This window comes from Misgurnus anguillicaudatus, chromosome 3 (assembly GCF_027580225.2).
Source record: "Misgurnus anguillicaudatus chromosome 3, ASM2758022v2, whole genome shotgun sequence".
Taxonomy (NCBI): Eukaryota; Metazoa; Chordata; class Actinopteri; order Cypriniformes; family Cobitidae; genus Misgurnus; species Misgurnus anguillicaudatus.
In genome coordinates, this window is record NC_073339.2 from 37,017,778 (window position 1) to 37,042,760 (window position 24,983).

At 35.5% G+C, this 24,983-nt stretch overlaps 2 protein-coding genes across 2 annotated transcripts; both read right to left on the reverse strand.

Moving 5' to 3' along the window:
- Positions 1 to 4,012: 4,012 nt before the first annotated feature.
- Positions 4,013 to 16,876, reverse strand: LOC141353553 (uncharacterized). Its single transcript, XM_073859999.1, has 4 exons — positions 16,323 to 16,876; positions 7,271 to 7,426; positions 5,624 to 5,673; positions 4,013 to 5,415 (listed from the first exon to the last, which is right to left on the reverse strand). The coding sequence occupies exons 1-4, from the start codon at positions 16,660 to 16,662 to the stop codon at positions 5,272 to 5,274; spliced, it is 690 nt and encodes a 229-aa protein (XP_073716100.1). The 5' UTR covers positions 16,663 to 16,876; the 3' UTR covers positions 4,013 to 5,271.
- Positions 16,877 to 20,047: 3,171 nt separating this feature from the next.
- Positions 20,048 to 23,134, reverse strand: LOC129445537 (uncharacterized). The gene is made up of 5 exons (XM_055206724.2): positions 23,096 to 23,134; positions 22,567 to 22,950; positions 21,860 to 22,000; positions 21,658 to 21,701; positions 20,048 to 21,559 (listed from the first exon to the last, which is right to left on the reverse strand). Exons 1-5 carry the CDS (start codon positions 23,130 to 23,132, stop codon positions 21,449 to 21,451), a joined length of 717 nt encoding a protein of 238 aa, XP_055062699.2. The 5' UTR covers positions 23,133 to 23,134; the 3' UTR covers positions 20,048 to 21,448.
- Between the last annotated feature and the right edge of the window lie 1,849 nt (positions 23,135 to 24,983).

The following is a 24,983-nucleotide window of genomic DNA, read 5'->3' on the forward strand; positions in this document are numbered from 1 at the left end:
GTTCTCACGGCCGGTAGCTTGAAAGTCACGTGACTTGGACGAAAAAAAAACGTAAGAGTCATACAATTCAAGGGCCATTAAAAGAATAGGCGAAAAAAAAATGTAACAGTCATACAATTCTAGGCCCATTATTGTAACTCCTCTACGTTTTGCAAATTGGACCAACGTAGTCAGGGTACGTTTTTACATGAGACTGGGTTGTAATAATACACATCATATCGGTATATACTTTTTTCGTCATTATTTAACTTTCTGTCATATTCAGCACAGTAGTAAAGTCCCAGATCAAAAACTGTAATGTTAGTAATGTGTAGATCAAAAGAATTAATGTTGGAGCTTTTAGGAAAACTGAAGCGTCTAAATGTCTCTTTCCGATGATCTATTATGAGAGAGGGTTGAAATTCGTAAGAACTGTTTTTCATCCACACAATGCCCAAACCACCAGTTAAAGGACGGTCGCAGTGAAGAGTGATGTTGTCTTCTAGTCTGACCTTCATCTCGATATCTGCTCCATAGATCTGACTGAACAATAAAACATCTGCAAAAGCAATAAGACAATTAATAAAAACAATTATATTGCTTAAAATATTTACCTGCTATACACAACTAATCCCAATTAAAAATTTAGTTTAAACAGTAGCTGCTTAAATGATTAAAAATAAACAAATAAACAAAATTAAAGATGAAAAGGTGTAATGTGTCTTACGTATAAGTGCGCTAACAGCAACTCTTGATCTCTTCATCTCAGCGAATAAGTGTGAATAACTGACTCTGGTGATGCAGATATCAGCTCTCATCTGATTGGTTCACGCCAATGGAAATTTAAGTTTGACGTTTGAAAAGTAAGAGTTGTATCAACCAATCACCTGTGTCCTTATCTGCAGTTTCACTCTAGTTCAGCTTCTTATTGTTTAACAAATTATAACAATGCAAAGTATTACACCTTTAGACCAACATGAAGGTTGGTCCATTAAATCAAAAAACTTCTTAAGGCTTTTTTTTATATAGTCGGTCAAATGGCAAAGTTGTAAGGCAATGAAATCTAAACATGTCAAAACAGGAAACCCACAAGTCTTTCATTTAGACCACTTACGAAATTCAACATCTTAGGCCTGCACAGACAGGACAATTTTCAATTCTTAACCAATTTTAAGTCATTGGGAGACTGCACACATAAAGACAGTGATTTTTAACAGCAACACAGTGATACAACCAGATAGCAAGATAACACACCTGACTGTAGTAACAATTTCATAGTGACACCACATCTCACAGAAACACAAGATCAAACAAACAAACAAAATGTGATAATCTATCTATTTATCTATTGCCAGCAGAAACTGACCATTGTGATAAATGTCCACTAGTCAACATAGACTTGAGGCATAGACAGAGAGTTTTGTGCACCTATTACACTAAATTTTGACAGTACAGATGTGAAAGTCAATACATAATGTTCATGTCCAACCACACAAAGTCAGAGAATATTTTGTGTATACTTTTACAGTAACATTTTTGAGCTCCACATAATGACTATGAAGACAAATTTCATGTCACCAAATTTTTCGGACTGCCCTCCAGTGGCCAAAGCTATAAAGATGATCTGAAACCATTGGTGGTCCGTAAGGGCGTGCACATAAGTGACATCTGCACTGAACAACTAATAGTGTTCAACATGAATAGAGCGAGTTCTGTATATTTCTCACATGGTTTTTCCACATTCACTGCACTGATGCTGTACTTTGTTGTAAAATAATTAATCCTACATTGCTCACAGTGAAACTGCTTCTTCACAGTCAGTGTATTTGTCTTTATATATTCTAAATAAAACATGAACAAGACTATCATCAATATACTACTAATATGAGCATATAAAAAAACGTAAATGTCTACTGAGATTAAAACTCTCCTCTTTCCTTGCTTTACACAGCGTCTTAACAACTCAATGTTGGGAAATTAGATCTTTCTCATGGAAAACCGCAGATTTTTAGAAACTTCTGTAAGAAAATAGAGTGAGCTAACCATCATTTGAAAGTTTATTATCAAATATATCTTTAAGAAAGTACAACCACATATTTTTTGCATCTGTCAGACACAGACTACTGTACAAATGCCTGCTTGAATTTTACATTGAGCGCTGTCCATTGTGCTGAATATTTACGGAAGTTTCCAAAAGGGGTCGCCAAAACTCTCCTAAAGGTTAAACAAGTTAATTCAACAAAGGCAACGAAAAATGATCTAGGACCTTAGCAGATAAAAGTGGGTTAGTTCAGGCTGTCTGCTGGCGGGAAAGTAGGCTTCGCATTTGACTACAAAGCGTGAATGTGTAAATGCTAGTTGTATAGGCCAAATTATACTGGTACAACTAAATAATAGAAATAATCCAACAATGTCTGCAACTCGGTTGCTTTTCCCTGTTATTATTTTGCACATAGACATGATAAATGAAGAGTTTGGTTCCAAAAACATTAAATCCATTTTGACTAATTTGGGTTAGTACCAAGAAAGTGACAAGATGAAAACCATATTTTCTGTTACAAACTTTTACATAGCATCTTTAGGCTATAATAACATTACAAATTCAAATCCATGAATTGATTTTCAAAGATTTATTATAAAATATATTTTTTTTTTTGCAAAATACAATAAATCCATGACAGTTTTTTTTAAATGCTATAAATTTATTTAATTAATATCAAATCATCTTTGCCATTATATTCATTTAGTTGACTAGTGGTATACACTGATTTAAAAAATAACATTAATGGCATTAATCAAAACACTTACTTTGTCATATTAAGAACACTGTCATTGCTGCTGTCATTCTTGGGATGTCGTCGCTAAACTTTTTCGACAGCGATCAGCTGTAAAATATTTTGGTCCTGCTCGATTTTCGTTGACTTTGAGTAAAATTGTTTTTTATAAGATCCCTTAGGGTCAATGTGTTACCATGACAGAAGCTTAATGCTGTCGTGTGAAAACAAGCAACAGCCGGCATTTTTCCTTCACCCGAGTGCCTCTCACGTAAATTATTTGATTTTGATGGCTTACGTTTCTTCCCCGCCACAGAAAACCACCACATTTATTAATGTCATCTAAGTTACTATTTTGCTTTTGTTTGTTTGTTGAAAGTACAAAGTAGATGAGAAAAACCAGGATTCCGTGTTTATTTAAAACGCCGCCATCATTGTTTACAATGTGTGGAATAGTGTGCTGTGATTGGTTAAGTGGATTTATTGCATTGATGATCCTATTCACCAATGAATAGGATCATCACTTTCAAAAAAGTATGGACCTAAAAAGTCCAAAAAGTACATATTGGTAACTCAAAGGTATAGTCATTGAACCAGTAAATACAACACACTTCACTTGCATTTAACCTAAAACCAGTAAAATACAGGATATAATGTCAGTGTTCCCAGTAAATGATTTAAATAAGGCATTTTAAAATAGTATAAACATCAATAGCTGACATAAATAGTCTTTAACTTGTAATTTTGACTTTTTATAAATATCAACAGAATATTTTATTTAGTATAAATGGCAAATGTTGTAATTAATGGGTTATGTATTAATGATGCAGGCTATGTTTAATTTAGCCTAACGTGACATGTTGTCACTTAGTTAATGTAAAATGTATATTATTGTAACAATATTGCAATCAATGCTAAAATAATTATATTTTTTCAATGCTAAAATAATGTTAATTGGCACTTGCAACTGTATGGGTAGAGGCGAGGGTAAACAACACTGTTCATGAGAGGGTGCACTTCCAACAAACAAACTCTGTGAGGCGCTGTGCACCCTGTAAACCGCCTACACAGTTTGTTCCCTATGCCATAGGTCGACCCTGAGTGATTCATCTGTGTCTTAATGCAGAAGGCACTAAATCACCTCATCATGATGCTTGGTCCCTGGTGTTTGTTACACTGCGCATGGGGATATTGAATGAATTGGGTAATTTCACAAATCTTTTTTATCATCATGATTTTATTTGCTCTGTGACAATCAAATGAAAAACATTAATTGAACTTTTAAACTTTTATACTACTTGTGTATTGTAACGATTTTACAAAAGCAAATCTAAAACTGTCCACTTTGACTACTTCAACCACTGAAATGAGATATGTCACTTTCAGATGTTAATATTTGTTTTCATACTTTAAAGTTGTACTAGTCCTTGACTACCCACTAACAACTTTGTTAGTAAGTAACTTTGCAGACGCATTTAATTTTTTGTAAATTGTACAGTCCTTGTCTAGTAAATTAAAGTTCAGAGTCTTAATCTTAACTATTGTATATTGTGTTTTAACCCTAATTGTGTTTAAACTGTAATGTCCACCCTTGAGCTCTAAAAGATAGGCAGATACACACAGTTGGTCTCATTTTCGAGTAAATGTGAGAATGTACAGGAAAACTGCAGACAAAGCATGCATACAAACCAACTCTACCACAAACTGACCACATACATGTAAACAAGCACACACAATGTCACATCTATTTCTGTCTCTACGAGTTGAAATTCAGTGGAAACATTTGTGGTTAAGATTGTCTATATGACTAAAAATGAAAGACCCTTCAGCAAAAAACACAGCATGTGAAATGATGACACCTAACACATTTGAAGATCTCAGGCCTTACAGGAAAATAATGAAAATTATAATTAGGCCTACTTAAAAATGATTTAAAGTTGTTGATCTTACATTTAACAATGCAAAAAAAGAAAAAAGCTAAATGAATTCATCCTTGATGGACTTCTGGTGACAAAGTAACAATGTTGCCATAAAAGCAGCTTTAGGTTTTGCAAGCTTGACCTATTCAGCAGGCCCAGAATGCTGACAACCTCTTAACATGTTGGGAAATTTAAAGGTGCTTATTGTAAAAAAAAGATAAATGTTCCTACTGTAACTATAAATATTTTACTTTGAAGCATGCTGCACATCCTGTCCAACATCCTGTTAATTATGTCATCATGATTTGCTTCAACAAAGGCGAGTTACACATACTAAAACAACATACTAAAAAAGTTAAAATGCCATTTTACTTTTGTCCCATATTATCTAGATCACAGATACACATTTTCACCAGCAGACAGTGAAAGAGGGTCAGCCCATGGCCAACCACACAAAATCAGTGCAAGTCTATAACCTGTAATATACTGGAGCTGTACTATATCTGCATATATTTTAGACATGAAATAGCTGCTTTAGTCACAATGTTTCAAATAATGGCATTCGTCTTTTCTAACCATCAGAAAGTTCATCAGAATCCTCATAAGAAGGTCTGTACTGTGTCTGTTTTGACCGGAGCATAAATACTGACATCAGAACTCTGCCGTTGTTTCTTTTTGGGTCTTATCTGTCTTCTGGCTTTCACATCCAATGAAGCATAACACACCTCTTTATCATCAATACCCTGAAATACAAATTTGAATTCTTAGTAAATAGAAGAAGTAATTACTAGTATTATATTGAAAGGGTTTTGGTTATGCATTAATGCATTTAGACTAGAAGTTATATTGCTGATGTTATTTATATATATATATAGCATGTTTAACAACTTTCACTAACACACCAAACAAGTCTGTGTTACTTAAACATGAGCGTGTTTGTGTTGTTCATACCTCACAAGTATTTCTCATTTTAATCTTTTCTCTGTTAACAGTTCCACCATCTAAAATTAAAACACAACTTTAAAATTTATTTTAAAAGTTGCATTACTAACAAATTTTCCATGCAGACTCTGCTGAGCTAAATTTTGCTCATTAACAAATAAAATGGCCCCTATAGCTGTCACTCGCAGGGTACCCTATCAAAAAGTACAACATTGCACCTAAATGGTTCCTTTGAGAACCTCGTATGTACATACTGGTACCGAATGTATACATACAGTGGGGAAAATAAGTATTTGACACATCAGTGAGGGGATTTCTAAGTGGGCCATTTACACAAAATTTCCACCAGATGTAGCTATCAAGCCAAATATTAAATTCATACAAAAAATAATTTAGGTATACAAGTTGAGTCATAATAAATAAAGTGAAATGACACAGGGAATAAGCATTAAACACACTTTATTAAATACTTTGTAGAAAATCCTTTGTTAGTGATTACAGCTTCTAGACCCCTCTTGTATGGAAAGACCAGTCGTCTGCATTGCTCGGGAGTGATACTGGCCCATTCTTCCACACAAATGGTCTTTAAATCTTGAAGGTTCCTTGGGCCTTTTTATGAACTTTGATCTTCAGTTCTCTACATAGATTTTCTTCAACAACTTGATTTTCTTTCTTTGAAACCTCTTCATTGTTTCCTTGGCCTTGAGTTTGGGATCATTGTCTTGCTGAAATTGTCATTTTCAGCTTTCTGGTAGATTGCAGCAGATTTTTATCCAGAATGTCCAGGTACATTTCTTCATTCATCCTGCCGTCAATAATATGAAGTCTGCCAGTACCCCTTGCTAAAAAGCAGCCCAAAACCATGATGCTTCCACCCCCAAACTTAACTGTTGGTATGGTATTCTTTTGTTCAGCAATGGAGTCTTGCATAGTGAGCGTGCGTGGATGCCATGGCGGTCCAGTGCATTGCTTATAGTTTTCTTTGAAACAACCGTACCTGCTAATGCAAGGTCTTCCCAGAGTTCTGCCCGAGTGGTTGGAGAACTCTCCTGATTATTCTCTGGACTCCTCGGACAGGGATCGGGGAGTAAAGCGATTTCAGCACGCAAGTCTGCACTCGATGCATCCTCGATATCCAGAATACATCCGGGTATTTTTATGCGTCCTCTGTACTTGTGTTCTTGAGAATTGGACATGAACTTGAATGGTTAATGATGATGTAGAGCGAGAACGCAAGGACGCAAGATCGCTGAAGAACGCATATTGAGAACCAGCCGAAGTCTTTCCTGTGTGCCTCCTGGGAAATGAGAAGCCTTTATAGGCCATCAATTAGGACTAAATCAGCTGATATCAATTAGTACTGATGGGGGCAGGGTTTCTCTCTCAGTACTGACAGATGTTAGGTGATCTCCTGGCTTTCTATGCCATTTTGCACTTTGTTCTCTGCATGGTGTAAATTTTGTGTCAATAGCCCACTTAGAAATCCCCTAACTGATAAAAATGCTGATGTGTCAAATACTTTCCCCGCTGTATCTGTACTGAAATTGTAAGGACCTTTTAAAGGGTACTGTCCCAGTGACTGATTGGGACCTTTTTGTTCTGACAGTGTACAGTATCAAAGTAAAGATGGCAATGAGAAACAGTATGAAGAGATACCTGTAGTTTTCCTGTGACAGAGGCAGTAGACACAGATGAAGCAGATGAGAAAACACACAACACAAACACTGACCAGCAGCATCCAACAGAGGGAACAGTCTGATACAGGAGGAGGAGGAGAGACAGTGGTGCTGGACGGTCCAGAACATGAAGTTACTGACTCAGAAAAACAAACATAACATTAAAGGTTAATATACAACTTTTTTGTTCTGCTTCCATCGTTTTTTTGTCTGAGAAATGTAGTTTCTAGGAATTAAAGGAGTAAAATTGCAAGTAATTGTCAAAATTGCTTTCTTACCAGCAAAAGAAAGACGAGTTGTTTGGTTTCCATAATAGTACACTTCAAATGAGGATATGATGCCTTCTTTATCTTTATTTATCTTTTTCTCATATTCAGCACAATAGTAGAGTCCCAGATCAAAGACTGTAATGTTATTAATATGTAGATCAAAAGAATTAATGTTGGAGTTTTTAGGAAAACTGAAACGTCTAAAGGTCTCTTTATTCACTTTCCGATAATCTATTATGAGAGAGGGCTGAAATTCATAAGAACTGTTTTTTATCCACACAATGCTCAAACCACCAGTTAAAGGACGGTCACAATAGAGAGTGATGTTGTCTCCTGGTCTGACCTTCATCCCGATTTCTGCTCCATAGATTACTGTCTGACTGAACAATAAAACATCTACAAGACCAATAAGAAAATACAAATAACAATATTGCTTTAAAGATTTACCTACTATACACAACTAATCATAATTAAATTGTAGCTTAAACAGTAGATGCTTAAATGATTAAAAATAAACAAATAAATAGAAATAAAAATGAAGAAGTGTAATTTGTCTTACGTATAAGTGCGGTAACTCTTGATGTCTTCATTTCAGCGAGTGAGTGTGAATAACTGACTCTGGTGATGCAGAAATCAGCTCTCATCTGATTGGTTCACGCCAATGGAAAATAAGTTTGACATTTGAAAAGTGAGAGTTGCATCAACCAATCCCCAGAGTTCTTATCAGCAGTTTCACTCTGGTTCGGCTCTTTAGTGTTTCTTATTTCTTCACAAATTATGTCAATGCTAAGTATTTAAACCTTTACACACACATGACGAATGGGTACATTTATTTGTACCATTTACCATTACTGTGTTTGAGTCCAACATGCAAATAAGCAGGTTTACTTAATAAAATGTATGCTTTGCATTTCACATGTCTTAGACTTTTAAAAGCTTTCTGCTATTTAAAAAGAATCTGGTCCATTAAATCAAAATACTTCTAGATTTTTGTATATAGTCGGTCAAATGGCAAAGTAGAAAGGCAATGCACATGTCAAAACAGGAAACCCACAAGCCTTTCATTTAGACCACTTACGAAATCCAACATTTCACAATCACTTTTTATCAAGTCATCAAATTCACATCTCATATCTCTAAGGCCTAGAACAGACTGGAAAATTTTAAATTCTTTTACAATTTTAAGTCCGGACTGCACAGTTAAGGACAGCGATTTTTAACAACACACTAGATGATTCAATCAGATTGCAAGATAACATACCGGATGACTGTAGATCATGAGATCTCACAGAAACACAAGATCAAACGTGACTTAAGGCAAAAACAAATGTTGTGATAATTCTTGCACGACCCATTATAAAAGCTGAATACTTCTCTTTCATGACATGTTTCACTCCTCACAATATCTATCTAGATTGGTTTAGGTCATACTTAGCGGATCGAACTTTTTGTGTTAGTTTAGGTGATTCTGTATCCTCTTCTGCTCCTCTCTTGTGTGGGGTCCCACAGGGCTCAGTACTCGGCCCTCTACTTTTTTCTCTGTATTTGCTTACACTGGGTTCCATACTTAGAAAGTATACCATTTCATTCCACTGTTATGCAGATGACAGTCAGATTTATGTACCTCTTAAAAAGAAAAAATATAATTCTGTTGGACAACTACTCAATTGTCTCAATGACATAAAGCCTGGATGGCTCTGAATTTTTTTAAATTTTAATGACAAAAAACTGAACTGATGGTTTTTGGAGGTACCACTGGGACCCCGTCTGTAGATCTGGGTTTCTTGGCACCCTATATTAAATCTAGTATCACAAACCTAGGAGTTAAGGTGGACCCTGAGCTTAAATTTTACAGTCAGATTACAGCTGTTGGCATATCAAGCTTCTTTCAGTGGAGACAGCTGGCCAAAATAAAGCCAATTTTGTCAAGACAGCATTTTGAAACTGTAATCCATCACTTTGTAACTACACAGCTGGACTATTGTAATTCACTGTATGTGGGGGTTAGTGGGTTCCTTCATCAACCGTCTTCAGATGGTACAAAATGCAGCAGCACGTCTTTTAACGGGCACACGTAAACACAAGCACATTTCCCCAATTTTAGCTTCTTTGCACTGGCTGCCTATTCAATTTAGGATCCATTTTAAAATTCTGTTATTTGTTTTTAAATCACTAAATGGTCTTGCACCACCATACCTCTCCGAGCTCCTATTCTTATAAATCTGCCCGCTCTCTCGGGTCAGATGATCAGCTGCCCCTGACTGTGCCCAAAATTAAGCGAAAGCTCAGAGGGGATCGCCTTCGCTGTGTCTGCCCCTAAGCTATGGAATGATCTGCCTTTGCATCTATCTATCTATTGTGTACAGCAGAGTTTAAGTAATGATCTTAGTGTGATTGTAGACACAGAAGTAAAACCAACAAGGTGTTTATTAAAACATTCAACACAGTGGTGATGGTAAATGGCAGGTATTGTATAAATGATGATGCCAACTCCAAACACAAACACTACTTGATAGTCACAGAGGATGGGATGGAAGTTGTTATTTAAAGGCCACCGGATTGATCTCCTTAATGATAGTAAAGGGTCCTATGTATCAGGGAGGAGCAGATGGATGTTCTTGGTTGACAACCACACCTTCTGTACCACCTGGTAGATGGGTGTCCCCCAAACGGTGGGCATCCGCAATTCGCTGTTGGTGCCTAACAGCCCCCCACAGATGGTGATGAGCTGAGTCCCAGACCCTCTCACTTTCCTGGAACCAGTGCTGAATGAAGGGTACCTCTGAGGGCTCTTCCGACCACGGAAACATGGGAGGTTGGTAGCAGAGTACGCACTGGAATGAGACGAGACCCCGTTCCATGTGTTCTGAGGGGTTCTTGGAGTAGATTGGGATGTCATCGATGTAAATAAAGACATACTGGTTAAAGTTGTCTCTGAAGACGGTGTGCATAAAGTCTTGGAAGGTGGATGGGGTGTTAACTAATCCGTATGGGATGACCATATATTCAAAATGGCCGGTAGGGGTCACAGAAGCTGTCATCCATTCATCTCTGCTGAATTCGAATGAAGTTATGAAAAGGACTGTCAAAATATAACGCAGATTAAAAAATATAATCCATTCCATATTGCCCTGGAAACGTTTTAGCCACCATTCGACTGTAAAATGAAGGAGAGAGGCGAGAACGTGCTGGCTGTGACTGGATCATTGGGGACACTTGGGTGGACGAGAGACAAGTACTATTTTTTACCAGATGGTGCCATTTTTTAGGTTTGGCATATAAAGCAAATTATCGCTTTATTGTTGTTTTCTGCTTATGCATATTATAGAGCCAATTAGATATATTATGAAGCTATAATTGTGTGGGTGTGTTGGTATGGATTTCAGAGTGTGGTTTGTATGTGTGTACTGAAAATGTTATGTGTGTGTGTGTGTGTGTGTGTGTGTGTGTGTGTGTGTGTGTGTGTGTGTGTGTGTGTGTGTGTGTGTGTGTGTGTGTGTGTGTGTGTGTGTGTGTGTGTGTGTGTACCTGCTAATTATCACGTTGTGGTGACCAATTGTCCCCACAAAGATAGGAATACCAGTATTTTTGTGACCTTGTGGGGACATTTTGAGGTCCCCAGGAGAAAACAAGCTTATAAATCAAACAGAATGATGTTTCTTGAAAATGTGAAGTAGTAGAAGGGTTTCTGTGATGGTTGGGGTTAGAGAATGGGGTAGGTAAGGGGAATAAAATATACAGTTTGTATTGTATAAAATGCATTATGTCTATGAAATGTCCCCACAAAACATGGAAACCAGAATGTGCGTGTGTGTGTGAGTGAGTGTGTGTGTGTGTGTGAGCGTGTGTGTGAACAGTTTGAATGAAAAAATATATATTGTACTGGAAATCACAAGACTACAACCGCTGCAAAGGAGGTGTCTTTTTTTTCCTAAAAAACAACAGTGGCATTGTGTAAACAAACCAGCATTTGAAGGGTTAAAATTCTGAAAATTAATGAATGTTTGGTCATTGTGATTAGAGCTGATGCTGGTTAAAAAAATGGCATCTGTGAAAGTGGAAAAAATATGAATCTATAATATTTTATGACACTTTTTTTGACATGGACATTTTTGTCCTTTATGGACATGAGAGGTAACTTTTTTAATTTGATACTGCATAAAAAATATGAATGCATAAAAATTAATGTTGTTGTTAATCATTGACAAATCCAAGGCTGTAATACTCAAAGAAAAAAAATCTGCTTAGCATTTAGTAAATTGAAAATAATTATTTTTTTATTTTTTTTTTCATAAAAAAACAGCAGTGACATTGTGTAAACAAACCAGCATTTAAAGGGTTAAAATTCTGAAAATGAATGAATGTTTGGTCATTGTGATTAAAGCTGATGTTGGTTAAAAAATGGCATCAGTGAAAGTGGAAAAAAATATGAATCTATAATATTTTTATGACACTTTGGACATGGACATTTTTGTCCCCTGTGAACCTATGTGTAACTTTTTTTAATTGATGCACAAGGGTTAATTGACAACTGGATTTCAACTGCAGTGGTTCTCAAACTTTTTCGCATGCGGCCCCCCCTTGTGTACGGTGCATTCCTTCGTGGCCCCCCCAAAGAAACTGTATGACAAAAAACTGTTCTAAAATGTAACATTTTAATTAAACAAAACATATTAAGTTATACAAAGTAGTGCTGTTGGTTAGTAGCCTTATTTTTTAGGTTTAATTACACAGAATTCATGATAAATGAATGTATTTTATAAAATTTCATAAAACTGGGGCCCCCTGGTACCATTTGAGGCCCCCCTGGGGGCCCCGGACCCCAGTTTGAGAACCACTGTTCTACTGCACTGCACAAGCTCAAAACATGAGAAAATACCCTCACTTGTAATTATATTATTATACTCCTAACCTACATTTAAATATAAGCATATATTGTAAAGCTAACACTTCTGAGATTGAATCTGCCTTCATTTGAATAGATTGTGTTATGGCGAGCAGGCCATAATTTTGGTGTAGTTTCATCTCAGTCCACTAGAGGGCAGTTCAGAGTTTCAGTTTCTATGGGTCTATGCAGAATGTGACTGTACAAAAGTGCTTTCCTCTCATATTTATTGACATTTGTTAGTTAAATTAGAGAGTAAATTATGAATGTATGCCTATTTCTTTCCAGCCCTTACAACAATGTACCTGAATACACAAACAGCTGCTTGCGTTGCATGGTTAAAAGGGTGTGCTATGTGGAAATCTTTAGATATTTACATATTATATATATATTTTTATGTATATATTTTATGTATATATTTTTTAATGTGCTGATATCATTCAGGAAGTATAACCACATATACTGTCAATATATGTATATGTATAATATCCTGTTACATACAGACTACAAATGTGTGCCTGTATTTAACATCTGTTTCCAACAGGGGTTGCCAAAACTCTCTTAGGTGTCACCAAGCCTTCTTGATTTTAGGTGTTAAGAGATTGTGATTTTTCTCATCTATGCCAAAAGATAAATAACTGTAGAGCAAATAAAAACAAGAGGCATTAAGTGTTGCTTATTGTGTAATTGTCTGCAACACGTGGTCAGACACCTTGCAAAAAATCAAAAGGCCAAAACATTTCTTACTTAAAAATAATAATATATATTTCTTAATCAAAGCTTTTTGTCTTTTTATATCATAGCATTCATTGCATAGGTAAAAACTCTGATAACCATTGCACTCTGATGTTCACTTCTGTCCTAAAGTATACAAGAATGCGTAATGTATGAGAAATGTGTTGTTTTAAGTATGGGTGTGAACCCATTCATTGCTTAAAACCACAAAATCTTCCATTGCATTTGTATGCATTACGCAAACATCAGCTAACACCTATTAGTGCACAAGAACAAACACAAGGTTGTGGTTTCCTGTTTCAAGATGTCCAAATTGTTCCTCATAACTACAAACTCGTCTGATGTTACAGGTAGATTTTGTCCTGAAATGTTTACATTGTCTGTTTTAGACATGAGTAATGTCAGGTCAGTGTCAAGTCAATTGTGAAAACCTTTAAATTAGCTTAACTTAATTATATTATGCACCTGGTCATACTTACTTTTTAGTAACTTTAACTAGTGAAGACCTGTTGCTGATGTAGTGATGATCTGTTATACCCCTGAAGTGTATATTTTAGGTGTCTCACTAGTCTGACACTCTGACACATCTAATGTCATGCAATATTTTAATAATGAGATGAAGTTAAATCAAGATAAATGCATTACATTCACTGCTGCATGACATTATCTGGTCTGAACTCACGCTTTATTTCTTATTGCTGGTCATCAAACACAAATCTTTCCATTAGCTTATATGTGGTTTTGTCTGTTGGTTAGAATGCAAATGCATGAAAAGCAGCTAGCTAAGTGTGGTTTATGTTTCACTTCAACCCAATTGATGTTTTGTTTAAACCGTCAATCTAAATGAACAATAATGACAAATGTATTTGCTTTAAAACTTGATGTTATAAACACACATACAACTCACATAATCCTGGTCTTCAGAAAGTTTAATCAAACAGCTTTGACTTCATCTTTTCAAAAATTAATAAAAATATTATAAAAATTGAATTTATAACCTGATAATAGCTTTGGATAACTTAGAGGCTCAAATACACTCAAGACAATTAATTTATGAAAATACAGTACATAATAAAACTTTTCTTTTTTATTAGTTTTATTTTAACAATTTGTTTCATTGATATTTGTGGTAATTCACAAATATGTAAATAAGTTGTTTACTGTACTGTATATTTCTTGTTTGATAGTTGTGTGGTTCATGTGTAAGTAAGATCTGAGGTCTGATATAGCTGGGTACAAATCGAGTGCAGTAAGCAGTTTCTGGTGAAAGCTGAGTTTCCATACACTGATCAGAGAGGTTCACATCTTTTCATAGCGATGTACAGATGGCAGGAGTCTATAAGTGACTTCAGAATGATGGCAGAACTTTCCAGTCTTACTCATCTCACATTGATGTTTTTCTGTCGAATCCATCTGAAATCAATAACAGATGTTTCATTATAAATAACATTTGTTTAACCATACCTGACATTTTTGACATGATAAATTAAGTTTAAAGGTTATGGTAATAATAGAAATACCTTCATAACATTTACTGTGAGCATCTTTGCACTCTCGAGACCTAAAACAACCACAAAAAAACACGGTACAGTGAGAACATTTACAATGTAATTCTTATACAGAAAAATACAGCAAAAGTTTAAATTAAAAGTGTAAATATATGAAGAGATCATACAATATTTTATAGTTCACTGTTGTTATTTTATGGCTTTATACATGTAGCATTTGAAAGGTGCATGATAAATTGTGTGCAGTCTCTCCTGGTATGCATTCTGTTCATTGACAAAGACAAATAATCCACCCACTGGGTTATGCTTTTTTTTGAAAGTCCACCTTAGACATTATATTAACTATAAGTTACTCTCATTAATTTGCATGTACATGTCACCTTACTCTCATTAGAGAATAGGCTTTATGCCCAGCTGCACTACTTCCTGAACTTCAGCCAGCTCCTTGGGTGCGTTCCACTCCAGTTTTAGACACACACTCGCGAACGTCCCTCAACACTTCCCCTCGGGGGTATCCCTGTCACCATTTTGAAGTGTGTTCCACTTCGTCAAATGGACGAGGTAAGTTTGTATGGACAGACCCTCGCTCCCTCGATTTTGACCGAGGGAGCGAGTCTGCTTCATATGTACACTTCATGCTGCTTCATATCCCACAATGCATCACGATTGTGACGTCATTTAGCAACTCGCGCTTTGCATACTGTTTGCACATGGAGGGGGCGGTCTCCACTTTCCATGTGATCAAGGGCTTAGGGCGATCCATTCGAACCTACTTCAAGTGTTTCAGCAGTAGTGGGCACTCGTACAACGTAAGCAATGACGTACATCCGAGTGAACGAGACTGAGGGAAGTTAGCGAGGGAAGTTCATAAAAAAACGAACTGGAACGCAGGGCTTGTTTCCTGTCTGCCATTATTGGACAAACTGATTAATCCAGGTGTGCCTGACCTCAGTAGTCACAAACAAACTGATTAATTCAAGTGTGCCTGACCTCAGTAGTCACAACAACAATAATCAGACACACATGGATTAATCAGTTTGTCCAATAATGACAGACAGGAAACAAGGAGCTGGCTGAAGTATAGGAAGTAGTGCAGCTGGGCATAAAGCCTATTAGTACACTCTTAGGGGTAGGGGTAGGTAAGGAGTGAGGGTTAGTAGAATAAGTTGGCATGTAGAACGTCTGTGGGGTGTTTGTAGGTAAAAGTGTTAGTAGATGTATCAATACTGTAATGACTATCAGTTGCAAAGAAGTTGCAAAGTACTTACAGTTGGTAAAATGTGTAAAGTGGACTACTGAAATAAAGTGCTACCGTGTATGTAGTAAAAAATGGAGACAATACAATAATAATTGTATAAGTACCTGTAGTTTTCTTTTGACAGAGGCAGTACACACAGATGAAGCAGAGGAGAAAACACAAAACACAAACACTGACCAGCAGCATCCAGTGGAGGAAACCGTCTGATACAGGAGCAGGAGGATCAGTTACTGGATCAGAAAAACAAACATAACATTGATGTTATGTTAATAAACAACTTTTTTGTTCCGTTTCCATGCATATTTTTTGTCGGAGAAAGGTATTTAGAGAAATTAAAGAAGTGAAATTACAAGTTATTGCCAAAATTGCTTTCTTACCAGCGAGAGAAAGACAAGTTGTTCGGTTTCCATAATAATACACATCAGATGAGTATATCATGCCTTCTTCATCTTTATTTACCTTTTTCACATATTCAGCACAGTAGTACAGTCCCAGATCAAAGACTGTAATGTTATTAATATGTAGATCAAAAGAATTAATGTTGGAGTTTTTAGGAAAACTGAAACGTCTGATGGTCTCTTTATTCATTTTCCGATAATCTATCATGAGAGAGGGTTGATTTTCATAAGAACTGTTTTTCATCCACACAATGCCTAAACCACCAGTTATAGGACGGTCGCAGTGAAGAGTGATGTTGTCTCCTGGTCTGACCTTCATCTCGATATCTGCTCCATAGATCTGACTGAACAATAAAACATCTACAAGACCAATAAAATTAATAAAAACAATAATATTGCTTAAAAGATTTACCTACTATACACAACTAATCCCAACTAAATTTCAGTTCAAACAGTAGCTGCTTAAATGTTAAAAATAAATGAATAAATAGAAAAAAAAACGAAGAAGTGTAATTTGTCTTACATATAAGTACGGTAACTCTTGATCTCTCCATCTTAGTGAGTGAGTGTGAATAACTGACTGAGGCAGATATAAGCTTTCATTTGATTGGTTCACTTCAATGGAAAATAAGTTTGACATTTGAAAGGTGAGAGGTGTATCAACCAATCACCAGTGTCCTTATCTGCACTTTCACCCTCGTTCGGCTCTTTAGTGCTTTTTATTGTTTCACAAATTATGACATTGCTAAGTATTAAACCTTTACACACACATGAAGGTTGGGTACTTACAACTTTTGTGTATGACTTATTTGTACCATTTACCATCACTGTGTTTAAGTCCAACATGCAAATAAGCAGGTTTACTTAATAAATTGTATGCGTTGCATTTCACATGTCTTAGACTGTTACATTTCTACTATTTGAAAAGAAACTGGTCCATTAAATCAAAAGGCTTATTTTTTTATATAGTCAGTCAAGTGGCAAAGTATAAAGGCAATGCACATGTCAAAACAGGAAACCCACAACAAGCCTTTCATTTAGACCACTTCCGAAATTCAAAATTTTGCAAACTTTTTATCAAGTCAGACTGCAAACTTTTTATCAAGACAGGCTGTTTTCAATTCTTATACAATTTTAAGTCTAGACTTCACACTTAAGGACAGTGATTTTTAACAACACACTAGGGCCCGGTTTTTCAAAAGGTTTAATCTGGATAAAATTGATCCGGATTTAGTAATCCTTTTTTTGTGATCCGTGATCATGTAATCCAGCTTACTTTTGAGCCAGTTTTTCAAAGCAACATCGGATTGGATCATTTTGATCCAGATAGGAACTTTTCAGGATCACCAAATCTGGATAACCAGTGCTCAAACAGGAAATCACAATGTAGAACTATATGTAAAGAGCAACAAGTAGAATGGCCAGTGTGGGGTCAATATAAGTTTATTTTTATTTGAAATGAAAACACACATTTAAAAAAAACTAAAAACAAGAAAAATCCCACCCCATCCTCTTCCAGCAGTCCGCTCATCTGAGACCTACAACACAAACACTGTACATTGAGGATATTTAAGTTTATTTAAGTTTCAAAAAAAGACTTAATGTCAAATACTCCAAAATAATTTCAGAAATCCTCATCTGATGTGGAGAGACCAGCTTGTCTGAGCATAGCCTTTAGGAGGCGGATCTCAAGTATGCCCTTGGTTTGCTGCAGTTTGGTCAGAGTCAGTTATTCCTCTACCAGACGAAGCTGTGCTTCTTCCCTTTTAGTCTCTTTTTGCAGAAGTGCCTTGTAATCATCATCTTTGTTTGATGAAGGGCGCTTCAAGCCTTTCCTCTGAGATCCGATCCGTTTCTCAATGTCAAGGAAGGATCCTCGGAAGCCAGAATTTTGAGGATGCTACATCATCGACGTCCGTCGAAGGACTGTTCCAATGTCGAGGATGGAATTTCAGCCAAGGACTAAGTCCTTTGTTCGAGAAATATCCCATATACAGAAAAGGATGCATATGTGTATCCTTCGCGCTCTGAAATCACCCACAATCCTATGCGCGCAGCACCGAAAGCACACCTTTCATTGACGCAATGATGTGCACTTGCTAGCCTGTATTTAACATGTGCTCCGAATGCTTAAGAGGGGCCTCGTCTAGCCTCTGAAGGAAGTGACTTGTAAAGACTAGTTCTGCCAAGGAAGGATCCTTGACATTGAGAAACAGCCCCTGTGGCACCTACCACTGGCTCAACCAATGAGGATCCAGCTTCTTCCTCAGGAACAGATCTGAGATTCAATATAAATACGCTCTCTGGATCAGCCTTAGGAGGAACTCCTCCTCAATCCAAGGCTCGCCATCCCCTACAACATCTTGAATATCATGGAGTGCTTGCGACTTCCAAATCTGTGTAATCTCCCCTCTTAAATGGCTTGTTGCCTGTTTGTGGGTTTTTGGATTTAGTATGGTTCTTTGTTGCCCTGGCCTTGAGATTGTTCCACCGCAATTTGATTTGGTCTGTGGTCTTCCTCTGGCCAGACCGTATGGCATTCACATTTTCTGTGATTAAAATCCAAACATGATTTTTATTTTTGTTGGTATCCTTAGCAGAATTAAAACTTACCACTATTGTTACATAATGGGCATTACATTGTACAATGGGCATTGTTACATTCATTACATTTTGAATCCACCCTTCTGATGGGATCAGTTTAATCCAGATTTTTTTGGATCAAAGTGATCCAAATCCTACAAAAAAATTCTGAAAAACCCAATCTAAAGGTTTGATCCGGACCAAAACCAAGATTGGATTAGGTGATATATTCTATCTATCTATCTATCTGTGTACAGCAGACTGATCTTAGTTTGGTTTCAGCAATAAATATTATTAAGAAGTGTACTTTATATTGTATACTGTATTTTGTTTGGCCTCTCTGATAGACAGCAGACACTAACCATTGTGATAAATTTCCATTTGTCAACATAGACTTGCCGTGTGTCTCAATCAGCTCCTTTGTTCAGTAGTAAGGGCACTGATCAGGGAGTCTTCCATTTTAAGGGCTGTCTCAATTGCAATATCCGTCCAGTGCACTGGAACGTTTGTTCCCTAAAAATTCCCACAATGCAACGCAAAAACCAGTGAGCATCGATGGTCTCTATGTTCCCTTACTGATATCACGTGACCTTTTCTGAACCAATCGAACATCACGTTATCAAACTCAATAAACTTGTGACCGAACTATTATAAAGACAAACGTTTGTTTTAGTTTCAAATATAAACACACATCACTACACAGTAGTATTTATTTAAAATTGTAAAAAAATACATACATTTAAAATGTAATTATATTCCTCCAATTTTATGCACGGATATGTAAGAGAATAATGACAGCATTTTCCCAATGTACTGTTTAAAGATTTTGGTTTTGCCGGTTGTTGATGAGTAACAACTGTGAATGATCACAACGTGCTTAAGCTGCCACGTGACAGAAAAATAAGTGAAAATTGTCCCAATGTCCAGTGAGCTAGTGTCCTTACAACACTGTTAAACCTTACCAGGCTTTTTAGGAGTAAATTACTGGCAACACTGTTGCCAGCTAGTTACTGTACAGCATCTGTAACGGTGACTTACGTACTGTGTCTATGACAATACAGTGAATAAATGGCAACAGTGTTGCCAGTAATTTACTGTCTCTGTACCATTATGGTGTCTTACCAGTTTTATACTGTAGGTTAGGAATTACAGTTAATAACTGGCAGCAGTGATTTCAGTTAATTACTGTACAGTACCACATGCTTCAGGTATAATACTGTATAGTATATAAAATGCCGTACTCATTGTGGTACTCTAAAACTTTTGAAAGATTCTTTTTTATGTTACTTTATTAAAAAGGGAGAAAGAACCCCGAAATATTTAGACAAATACACTTTATAACTGTGGCAATAGATGTCAGGATCAGAGGACGGATGAACCCAATCGCAGACGAAGTCTGGGAAAACAAAAAAACACTTTATTTACTAACATATAACAAAACCCACGAGGGTGTACACAACATGAAACACCGTAAGCAGATAGATAATACTAAACTTGACAAGATAACTCAACTAGATAACCACATGAACACGAGAACAAAACAAAACGAACCTGCACAGAACTAAGGACACAATGACATTATATAGAAAAAAACAAACAAGATAACGAGGGGGAACAGGTAATGGGAGAAAACCAATGATTACTGATAAGCAGGAGAACAAGGGGGCGGGGACAAGAGAAAAGACACCGAAGGCACATGACCCAATAAACAAGGCCATGAACCTCCACTAGATGCTATCTACTGGGCCCAAAATCTAAATTAAATATGCTGATCAAGTAAATGTAAAACCAAGTAAATGTAAGAAACACTGTCACTGGACACTAAGAATAAAATTATTTGCATGTCGCAAACTTTTAAAAAAAGCAAGAAGTTAATTTTGGACACAAGCTTACAGAAAAAAAATAGTTTCACAGACTACAGATGTCTGCTTGTATTTTGCATTAAGCGCTGTCCAATGTGCTGAATTTTTAATAATCCTCAACACAACAAGTTTCCACCAGGGGTCGCTAAAACTCTCTCAGGTTATAACCTCAGAATAAGTACTGACATGAAGTTTGCAATCACCTCAGAATAGGTACTGACATGAAGTTTGCAATCATTATTTCTTGAGCTGTTTTGCCAATATGAAATGTCCAGTGAATCATAACACAATTTTAAAAAGTTTTACAAACATTAATATTATTATTATTATTATTTAAATCCACAACTTGAAATATACTTTTCTAAAAAATATTGGGTTGTTTTTAACCCAGGGTTGGGTAACTATAGGATAGAACACATTTCTGGGTTAAAATTACCCAAATAATGGTTTGTTTTAACCCAACTGCAATGTGATCTGCCAAAAATATAAATGAATTGTGTGTTTGTTTTGGTATGCATCAGTATCAATGTAGAAGTGATAAGTAAAATTAGTCTAATAGTTTCAAATACAGTAACAAATATAGCAAAATATAATTACACAAATTGAAGTAAAAATGAACTAAACTCATTGCAGATTTTAACTGAGCAGGGAGAATCACATTTAGGCATAGTGATGATCTGCAGATGTTAGTAAACTATAAGACACTTCAGTGTGAACGCAGAACTTTCCAGTCTTACATATTACACACTGATGTTTCTTTGTATGATCCATCTAAAAAGAAAAACAGAATTATTAAATGCAACCTAAACTGTAATCTTTGACATTTAAAATATTGGAAGCTTACTGACAACGAGTAACAATATTAATACCTTAAAAACATTTGCTTTGAGAATTTCTGCATTAAGCTCAGAGCCTAAAAAAACAAAGAAAGTCTGAAATTATATCAGTATATGGTTAAATTTATTTTTAGTCTAAATTAATGTTTGTGCATTTCAAAAGGTAAACTGCAGCCCTTTGAACTTCTTAAAACATAGTACTTATCCTAAAATATAGTGATGTAGTAATGAGTACCTGTAGTTTGAGGATGACAGAGGCAGTAAACACAAGCACCGGAGAGGATTGAGGAGAGGAGAATACATACAGAACACAAACTGATCAACATCCAGCAATTAAAGTGTATTTCAGAAACTTCATGAGCAGGAGGATCTGGATCTAAATAAAATATAAGCACAAATACAGAGTTTTAATGTGCAACAATTTTTCTTCATGCGCCCTTTGAAATCAGAACTTGTAGACTGACCTATAAAAGTTAAAACATGAACTAGCAAGAATTCTTAAGATAAATATTTCAGATCAAATAAAGATCACAATATCTTAACATCAACAAAGATATCTCAGTTCAATTAAGATCTGAAAGAATTAATAAGTTTTAGAAGAAATAATTATTTGGTGAACTGTAGAAAAGTGTCTTCATATAAAGACATATGATGGTAAACCTTCAACAAGGTACAAATATATGTTTTTCATATTCTTTAGCTTTACTGTGTTGAAAAAAATAGGTCACAACATATTTATGCACTCTCAAAAGCAATAAAATTACATATATTTGCAACAATATGGTTACAGTTATACAATATGTAATATGTTGAATTTTGAACTTTCTTCTTATAAAGATTTTTTTGCATTCCTTCCACTCAAAAATGACAAAGCTTTTCTATAATTTACTAACAAGATTTAAAGCAACATGTTAAAAATTTAGGAAAACTGTACAGTCTTACCTAAGACAGAAAGATGAGTTCTCCATTTTCCATACTGGTATTCCAAGTAGTCTAGATGGCTCTTTTTATTATCACCTAATTTTATTTTTACTTTTGCACAGTAATAGATTCCCTCATCTAATACACTGATGTTCTCAATATGTAGATCATAAGAGTTACTGCAGCTGTTTGGCACAAAGCTAAAACGTTGAAAGTTTCCTGTGAACAAGTCTGGAGCATTTATTGATAAGGATGATTGATTTTCATACGAGTTGTTTCTAATCCAATAAATCTGAGAGCCGAGAGGTATGACACAATCGCAAAAGAGAGTGACATTGTCTCCTGGTTTAACTCTGATCTTCACTTCAGTTGCAAAGATTGTCTGATGTTCACAAAGCAAAACACCTGCAGAAACATATAAGTATACATAAAGCATACTAAACAGTCAATAACGAATAATGTTATTGATTAAAATTTTCTTCAAAGCAGCTCTCAATACAATACAGCAAAGTAAACAAGTTAAAAATAATTCACACATAAATGGACTTACACATAAGTGTAATGAGTGAACCTCTTACTTTCTCCATCTCAGTGATAGTAAGTTGGTGAGAAGTGTGAGGAGCTTCAATAAGGATATCAACTGTGTTATCTGATTGGTGGGAGGACTTTCTGCTAAAATATCTCTAATAAGTGTCCAGCGTTTGTCTTTTGATTAGATTGGTCACAACGTAGTGACAGTCTGTACTGTTATAAAGCAAATTTAGTTTGGCACACACTTATCCAAAACAACTACATTTAATCAGTATGTGTGTTCCCATAACCTTTGAACGTATAACATGAGTTGAGCTACAGGAACAACAGCTTTACAGAAGAACATTACAGTACAGGAATCTTCATTGTAATTGAAAGCATATTAGAAAAATATTATGGTTGAGGTCAGTGAGAGATGCAGTTTAGAGAATGAATAACACTAAAGGATATTAGAAAACAATGGGGATCTATAATGTTTGCTATAATACCGTTGGTGTTAAATACATACATACAGTTTTAAAAAAAGCTTTTTTGTCTGTGATAACATTTTCTGTTCTACACTGAAAAAAATGATTCATTGAATTTAAACGTTTTAAGGTAAGTGGTAGCAATCAATTTATTTAAGCTACATTTAAAATAAATTGATTGCAACCACTTAACTTAAAAAATTGATTCAATTCAATTAATATTTTTTTCAGTGTATGTGATTGGGATTTCTGTTTTGTTTTCTTAAACTGTATGGCTATTGTATGTATTTAACTCTAGACAGCTAAATTATATGGTCAGGTGCATGCTTTTTCTATAAGAATGTATGAGAAGTGTTTGCTTGGGTCATAAACAAGTAGTTACTTCTCACCACAAATTGCTCCATTTCATTGTTTTAAGCGAAAAGTTACTAGTGCACAAAAATCATCACAGGGTTGAGGTTTCCTGTTTCAACAGCTCTAAAGTGTTCTCAGAACTATGAGATGAGCTTGACCTAATAGTCATTATACAAGTGATATGATCTTAAATGATTTGCAAAATCACACTTAAGACTACAAATAAGAAAGAAGTGCAACGATCTGTAATAACTAAACACAATACAATACTTTGTTTTATCTGAAATAAATTATATGGTTCAAGGACAAACAAAGTAAAATGTAAATTTTAATTGCAATGCATTATTTTGACAAACCATTTCATAAGCAGGAGTATCACAGGAAGCCACATGAGAGTATAATATTGAGATAAATCTCAACTTTCACATTGACCACTGCATAAAACACCAAACCTGTGGATTTAATCCCATGCAACAAACAGGTTGATAAAACTGACATTTTGAAAGCATTGCTGCTTTAGAAAAACTAACGAGGTATAAAAACTGAAAGACGCTTATCATTTTAAACCAAACATTATTCACAACCATAAAGAGGAGATGCACTGTAAAACCTAAAAGTTAACTCAACTCAAACCATTTAAGGAAACCGGTTGCATTAAACCATTTAAGTTTTAAAACACATACATTTGTGTACTGTAAACTTAAACTTGTAGTTCAAACTACTTAAATATAAGTACATTGCACATGACTCAAGTTCAGAGTACTTCATTGTATGTGTTTTAAAACTTAAACGGTTTAAGGCAACCGGTTTCCTTAAATGGTTTAAGTTAAGTTGTCTGTTAGGTTTTACAGAACGACAGAAGCTAAAATTTATTCAGCTGTCATGTTTGAATTTATTTAAAAACATTTTACATTTAAATGAACAAAATCATCATAGAATTCAAGGAAAAGGTTTGTAATTTTGATTAAACAAGTAATATACACACATATAGACACACACATACACACTTATGCACTGCTGTTCAGTAGTCCAGTGGAAATATTTGTGGTTGGGACTGATTGCTGACCACAAAAAGAGAGTGTGACA